The 7,874-nt window shown below is 45.1% G+C and overlaps 1 protein-coding gene across 1 annotated transcript in view; it reads left to right on the top strand.

Annotated features, from left to right (window-relative positions):
- Positions 1-1,386: 1,386 nt before the first annotated feature.
- Positions 1,387-7,874, top strand: part of KNSTRN (kinetochore-localized astrin/SPAG5 binding protein) — a 9,506-nt gene continuing 3,018 nt past the window's right edge. Inside the window, exons 1-6 of the mRNA XM_004695979.2 lie at positions 1,387-1,475; positions 3,510-3,642; positions 4,187-4,234; positions 5,312-5,417; positions 5,604-5,697; positions 7,719-7,793. Coding sequence (XP_004696036.2) covers positions 1,406-1,475; positions 3,510-3,642; positions 4,187-4,234; positions 5,312-5,417; positions 5,604-5,697; positions 7,719-7,744 — 477 coding nt within the window. The 5' untranslated portion in view covers positions 1,387-1,405 and the 3' untranslated portion in view covers positions 7,745-7,793. The remainder of the gene's footprint in view (positions 1,476-3,509; positions 3,643-4,186; positions 4,235-5,311; positions 5,418-5,603; positions 5,698-7,718; positions 7,794-7,874) is intronic.

Raw genomic sequence — 7,874 nt, 5'->3', positions numbered from 1 at the left:
TGCATTTCTCTCCCCACCCGCCCCGTTTTTGATCCCATTCCCCACTCCACCCCCACAAAATGTCTCTGGTATATGGTTGGAACCTCCCCTTTTTATGGAGAAACCTGTTTAAAAAGTTAAGACTTGGGGTAATTGCCTCAGGTATTCCAGTTCACCTGTTCTCTTCAATTTGGCCTATGGGGCCTCCTTGGCGGAGCAGGGAGGGGTTAAGTCTTAGTGCTATCAAGTTATCTCTAGCCGCTTCAGCATGTGTTCATCCCGGTCAGGGAGTTGACCCACATGGCACTGCAGACCTCTCCTATCTTACCCACTGCTCCCCTCAGCCTGTATTTCAGTAGACCTGCCTGTTCTGCTCCCCACTCAGTCTCTGGTGAATCTTCTATCTCCGTGCACCTCTAGCCTACACCCAGTTCTTATATGCATAAATAAATCTTTAAAAAAAAAATTCACCTACCACTCTCCACCCTGTAATGTGTGGTTTTTCACTTATATTAGACCTCCTTAGTGGTGCAAGAAGTCTCAGCACAATGAAGCTATCCTCAATCACTGCACACAAATTCGATCCCCAGACCCAGAGCTGACCCACATAGCACAGCAGACCTCTCCTGTCTCACCTGCCACTCCCCTCAGCAGCATTTTCCAGTAGATCTGCCTGTTCTGTTCCCCACTCTGCCTCTGGTGAACCCTCTCAGTTCTGGGAGGGATACCTGTATCCCGGTTCTTGTATGCATAATAAATAAATTTTAAAAAGTAATAACAAAGAACAGCAAAACTGACGTTTAAGCATAAAGGGCATTAGAAAAATACAGGCCTGGCCTCCATGGTTAAAGTCAGAGCTATCAAGCTATTGGCAGTCACTGTGGTATGAGTTCCCATTGATTTGATACCTGGCCAGGAAGTTATCCCATAAGGAACAGCAGACCTCTCCTGTCCCACCCGCCGGCTCCTCCCCTCAGAAGTGTGAGGAGTGCACCCACACTCTGCCCCCACCCAGACCGGGGGCTCATCGCACCCTTTACTGGGAAGCTCCGAACCCACACCTAGGATCTTCCGTACAATATGGCAACTTCCAGAGACGACGCCCACGACAGCGTTATCCGTACAATATGGCGTCCCACAGCAGTCGCCCGCCCCACCTCCGGTCTGGTCACCGGAAGTTTCCATTTGAAACGGCGGCGGCAAATCCGGCTGGCGGAGTGGCAGTTGTTTCAGAGAGCGGAGCTGCGAGAGCGGCAGTCAGGAGTAGTAGGCACTTGGGTTCGGCACTCCCGGGGCGAAGCTCTCGGCTGGATGTGGGAGGCGGTCGGGATGGGCTGGGTTTCCCGACCTCATCTGGCGCCCGGGCCCAACACCGAGTAACATTCACCTTGCACCTTCCAGCGCCCAGAGGTGCGGCCTCGTCACCATGACCAACGTGGTTAAGACTTTGCACAATCTGCAGCCCCCCGGTGTGCTGAGCGGCGGCCCGCCCGCAGGTGGGTGGACACGCCATCACCGGGTCCCCTCGGCTCCCCGCTCCCCGAGCACTGCTGCTGGCCCGTCGGGCTGGGACAATATGGGGGCGCCAAATCGGCTGCTGGGAATGGGGGGGTAGGGGAGGAGGGCGTTCGTTGGCCCTGACAACCTGCTGACTGACCACCCTTGAACAGTCTGTCTAGGTTTATGGTAGAGTTAGGGGAAGCAGGTAGAAGTTTAGATCTGCCCTGAGACCCACATCCCAAACCAAACCTGCTGCATTTAGCAACTAGGTTCAAATTGCTGATTGTTCAACTGTTTTTCCCACCAAACCGAGAATCCCTCTTGAAACAATTGCCCATTTTATTTCTAGGCTTGGGTTATCTGGAGGGACTCGCTGGAGAGAGAAGCGGGATCTTTAGAGGGCAGTAATTGGATTCACACTGTGTCTGGTTCACGTTTGTATCTGCACAGTGTCGCTTGTATCGTACTTGTTTTCAGTAAATGTGAAGTAAGAGAGAGGGGTCTGGTCCAGCTCCGGAGTATTTGAGAACCCTGGGAGAAGAGATAAGATGGAAAACAAGTTTTTTTTGTTTTTGTTTTTGTTTTTTGTTTTTTGCTTTGCCGTTCTTGCTTTGTGTTGCTGGCTTTAGGTGAACTTAATTTTTTAGGGTCTCAGTTGAGAGAAAACATAACACAGAATAGGCTTCAGAATAATCCCCAGATATCAAAACCTAAGGAAGTATTTTTGAAGCAGCTGTGGGTGACTTTCTTCCAGGTGATTAGAAAAGCTTGTTGATGAGTATTAGCAAGATTGATATGTGAGATAAATAGGCTCCTCTCCAAAGGCTTGTTTTGTTTGCCTTAATTGCTTCAAAACACCTGAATGGAATTCCTGGCAGCAGAGGGCCTACAAATTGCCAGAGGATCTTATTCTGTCTTTCCTTAGACCAGCAATGCCCCTCCTTCTGTGGGGAGTGACTGACTTTCCTCAGCCAAATTGGAAGGTCTCATCTCAGCTTTGTGTCCCTAACCCAGTTGGATGGTTATATGTCTTCAATAGTTTAACATATATATTTTTTAAGATTTATTCATGCATACAAGAACTCAGGTACAGGCCAGAGGTGCAGGCGGTGAGAGGATTCACCAGAGACAGAGTGGGGAACAGAACAGGTGAATTGACTGAAATACATGCTGGGGAGAGCATCAGGGAAGACAGGAGAGGTCTGCTGTGCCATGTGGGTCAGCTCCCTGGCCAGGTATGGAATTCATGCTTCAGTGGCCTTGGACAGCCTCAGTGCTCTGCACTTTAATCTGTTTTGCCACCAGGGAGGGTCCCATAGTGCTGTCTTTAACCCCTTGCACCACCAGAGAGGCCCTCAATAGTTTAACATTTTTAGGCTTTCTCCCAGATGTTTTGTTTGGGGATTAGTTATTTTTGTTGTTGTTTTTTAATTGGTAACATACACAAAAAGAACTCAAAATTGGAGACTTGTTTCTCACTGTATGTCACTTTGTAACTTTGTTCTGTTTATTCATTGAACTACTGTTAAGTGCCAGATGTTCTGCTAGGCTCAGAAAACAATGAAGTCTCTTTAGAATAGTTAGGAAAACAGTCTGGTCAAAAAACTAAGCACCAATTAAATGGTATTGAAGCAGCTTGCATATAGCCTTAAACCATGTAGGGCTCTTCGGAGTTGGTAAGATGGCTCAATTCTACCACTTGTGTATAATGAAGGATTCAACTGTGTTTTGCCCTGCAAACCCCCACACTGCCTCTTACTGTTAGTTTTTTGTGACTGTCTCCACTTTCACATTTAATCCTCTGGACTTGCAGTTAGATAATGTTTCATAAAATGTTGGCTATCGCAAGCATACTGTATTGTCACATTAAAGGAATTTTGGTTTCTACCCCCAATTAGCCTAGAAGTTGCCTGAATTAATCCTTACAAATTGACATTGGCCAAAATGAAAACTCAGAGAGTTATGACCTCTGTTGTGGTGGGCAAATGTTGGTTCACAAATGTTTCACCCTCTTTTTTCTTCCTTCGTAGACACGCAAACTCGAGCCACTTCTAAGAGCCTGCTACCTGTTAAGTCCAAAGAAGCCAATGTTTCCAGACTTCTTCATTCAGGAGATTCAGAGAATGACATTCCAAAAATCACCAAACCAAGACGAGAGAATGGGTGAGAATAAGAGAATTGATATCCAATTAGAACATCTGGCTGGAAATTGCCCTTTACTAAGAGAGCAGGGCTTTGGACAGCCTCCTGAACCACTGACTAAAGTAAGGGAGCCAGAGCCAGGTGCCAGAAATCTCTGCCTTATCACTTCTGAGGAGACACAACAAGGAGTTTAATATGAGATGTTCTCACCCCTCTCACCACTTGCTCTGAACACAAAGTTGGCAGGTCTGAGGTTAAACACCATCCTCAAGTGTTAGTCCTCGTGGGTGGGTCTAATTCTTATCCTAGCTCATTGGTCTAACAGGATCCAACCCAGTGTAGTGCGTTTGAGAATATAGCTACCCAGAGCTCAGTTCCCATATGAGTAAAGTTGACAGATTGATACACCATTTTGAGCAGGAGCCAGGTCTGTCAAGTTGTTGAGGTGGTGGGGAGGAGAGCCCATTTCAGTAGTCTGGTGTTTCCTCAGAAAACCAGACTTTGCTCCGCCCCATTCACAACATTATTATGATTCTCTGATTCTTTTTTTTTTTTTCTTCTCTAGGCAGGTGAAAGCTGCAGATAATACCATCAGGAAGAACCTCAAAAAGAAGTGAGCATCAGGGTAAACAAAACTTAGTCACCATTTTAGGGAAGTGGGTCTCAATCCTGGTTGTACATCAGAATCATTCAGGTAACTCAGTCTGGTGTCACCCTAGAAACCTGAATGGAATTTTCAGAGGTGGGGCACAACCAGGTTTGAGAACTGCTACCAGGGCAAGAAGCATCAGTGATGCTGTCATCTTGAGTACCAGATAGGCACCGACTATCAGGACTAGAAATAAAGCTGCAGTTTATCAACAGGAGTATGAAGCCTTGGGATAGCAGGGGCTGCCTGTGGTTGGTGAGTTGAAGATGAATGTTCTGGTGGTAGCAGAACCCTTCTCATTTTGGTGTTATCTTGGACATTTTGTAGTGCTTAAGACAGAAAAAATAAAAGCTAAAAGTTTGTAGAAACAGTTCTAACTCCAAATCTACTATTTGGGTGTGTTTTAAAAGTTCTGAAGGTAGGCCTTCCTTGGTGGCACAGCAGGTTAAAGCACAGCACTAAGAAGCTAAAGCCACTTCAGCATGAGTTTGATCCCTACCTGACCCAGAGGTGACCCACATGGCATAGCAGACTTCTGACCTGCCCACGGCTCCCCTCAGCAGTGTACTTCATCAGTCAGCCTGTTCTGCTCCCCACTCTGTCTCTGGTGAATCCTCTCACCACCCCTGCACCTCTGGACTATATCCCAGTTCTGTATGCATAAATAAATAAATCTTTACTAAAAAAAGTTCTGATGATAAAATACTATCAAAAAGGACTCTGAGAGCTTTTTTTATTTTAGATTAATTTTTTATGCATATAAGAACTGGGGTACAGGCTACAGGTGTGGGGGGTGAGAGGATTCACCAGAGACAGAATGGGAGGAACAGGCAGATCTACTGACATACACTGCTGATGGGAGCAGCAGGTGAGATAGGAGAGGTCTGCTGTGCCATTTGGGTTAGCTCCCTGCTGGGGATTGAACTAATGCCACAGTGGCTGGTGTTAGCTTGATAGTGCTGAAAGTTTAACCCCTGCGCCACCAGGGAGGCCCCATTGCCCATATCTTAACCCCTCTAATGGCAAGTGCAATTATTACAGCTATAAACCATTGAGTAAGCAGAAATCAGAGGAAGATCTCAAGGATAAGAATCAGCTCTTAGAGGCCGTCAACAAACAGTTGCACCAGAAATTGACTGAAACTCAGGTAGGAGACCTGCTGACCTCTGCCATGCAAATGGAAACTGAAGGACCTGTATTATCTGTATTGCCCTATGCCTCAGGGAAGAGAGAGGATGCCAGGCTTGTGTTGTGGGCTCTCAAAAGCAAGGGCAGAAAAGATCACCCCTGGGAAGTTGGGCAGGCCTGAGATATGTGCATGACACCCAAACAGGGAGAACTGAAGGACCTGACCCAAAAGGTGGAGCTACTGGAGAAGTTTCAGGACAACTGTTTGGCAGTTTTGGAGAGCAAGGGCCTAAACTCAGGTGAGTGAGTGCAGCTGCCTTCTCAGGAAGTGGTGTACATGCCCCTTCATAGAAGATTCTGGACTGTATGTCAAGTCTAGTGTGATAACATCTGGCTCGTCAGTACAGGGTTGCCAAGAAAGCCCTAAAGTCTTCTCATGATGTCTGCTTTGCCTGACTGACAGAATTTCAGATATTTATGGAGAGAGAATTATTTCTTTCTTACCTGAACACTTGTGACATTCATTTGTACCAACAGGTACAACATTACAAGTAGACCAGAAATAATACTTTCATTCTTTCAAGGGAGCTAGCATTCAGCTAACTTCCTCAGGTGGAAAGACTGTGAGATAATATTGTTTCAAGGACTCCTAAACCTGACTAACAACAGAATTACATTGATTAAAATGTAATTTCTGTTCTAATCTACCTAGAGATAGTTGTAAGATAGACAAATGTGATTCCTGTTCTGACCCTGTACCTAGAAGGGAACATTTGGCAAAGAGAATAGAAGAAGCAAACACTCATAGACTTAAAAGGGTTTCAGACTCAATTGAGCCTCAAAATGCCCATGGAAGGGGCCCAGACTTCTTTGAATTAAGGAATGCTGGCTTTGAATGTTACTCATTATCTTGTACATTTTAGGATATTCTCTTTATGATCACCATAAACGTGTGTGTGTGTATATTAAGATTTATTTATCTGTGCATGCATGCATTTAAGAACTGCGGTATAGCCCAAGGTGCAGGGGGTGAGAGGATACAACAGAGTGGGGAGCAGAACAGACCGATCTACTGAAACAACTGCTGAGGGGAGCAGCAGGTGATACAGGAGAGGTCTGCTGCACCATGTGGGTCAGCTCCCTGGTTGGAGATGGGACTTAATGCTGCAGCGGCTGGCAATAGCTTGATAGCACTGAGACTTTTACTCCTGCGCCACTGGAAGTCCTGGCAAAGCTTATTAAACTAAATCAAGAAAATTCCATGTATGCCTTTCCTTTGGATACATTTTCTGCCAAGTTGAGAAAGTAGAATAAATTTTTTTATCATATCCAAACCTAGAGAGGTAGGAAGTAAAATATAGCTCTGGGGGGTCAGGTGTGGGTGACCCCATGGAGGTAAAAACTCTGAAAAGATTTAGGGACTAGTGCTTAAGGAAGTTTCCCTACTGAATACTCCTGTACTAGTCCATAGCAGCGAGGGACATTTTGTTGAGGTACAGTTTTGTAATCTAGAATTACTTTATTGCTTCCATCAGTTTTAGGCAGTGAGACTCTGGTGACACGGCGAGAATCCAGCCCAGATCACATGGACTCTATGGTGAGGACTTGGGTGTGTGAGTGAGCGCCAAGTGACAGAGGGGCTAGAAGGGATGCAAGTCTAGGAGGGTCTCTGCCATGTGATCCACAAATCCCAAGCAGCAGCCTTTGGGAGTCTAGTTCCTAGTGGAAGAGAGTGGCAAAATATACTCAAAATAGTCAAAATACCATTCTACTTGGAAGGCGACCTTTTGCTTCTAAATATGAGCAAGTCTGAATTGAAAATATACAGCTTTGAAACATGTTAACAGGATTGAGCTGTATGAAGAACTTTCTGGTAACTCTAGTTCAAACCCAAATTCTCCCTATTCCTTTGCTGAGAACCATGTGATGCCTAGGTCCAGTCTGCATTAAAATGCAGCTTCTGTTTGGTCTTTCCTGAAGTGGGAATGTAGTTGGGATTAAAGTCTTTTGAGCTTTAATGATTAATCTTCCCCTGAACATTAATTATCTTGACTTAAGATCATTTAACAGTAAATATGGACACTTTCCTCAATTCCCCCACTCTGTTAGTCACCCCTCCTTTGGCTACTGTGGTTTCATAGTGCCTGTCTAGCACAGAGCTCATGGAATTGGGTTAGTCTGCCCTCTAGTTTAAATGACTAGAGGAAGCATTAGCAACCATCTAAATCAACTCTAATTTTATGTGAAGAGGTTGGTTTATATGTTGAAAATTTTCACATTTCAAAAAAAGATTTGTTATTACTTTATACTCTTCTCCTAGTTGCTGTTAGAAACTTTGCAAGATGAGCTGAAGCTTTTTAATGAAACAGCCAGAAAGCAGATGGAAGAGTTACAGGTGAGAAACATCTTGCTGAGGGAAGATTCTCATTTCCTAACACAATAGGTGCATTTGTTGAGAATGCTTTCTTATGTATTT

The sequence above is a fragment of the Condylura cristata genome, unplaced genomic scaffold, assembly GCF_000260355.1.
Source record: "Condylura cristata isolate star-nosed mole 26May11 unplaced genomic scaffold, ConCri1.0 scaffold00023, whole genome shotgun sequence".
Lineage (NCBI taxonomy): Eukaryota > Metazoa > Chordata > Mammalia > Eulipotyphla > Talpidae > Condylura > Condylura cristata.
The sequence above is the reverse complement of the archived record's forward strand: the minus strand, read 5'-3'. Positions and strand labels throughout refer to the sequence as shown.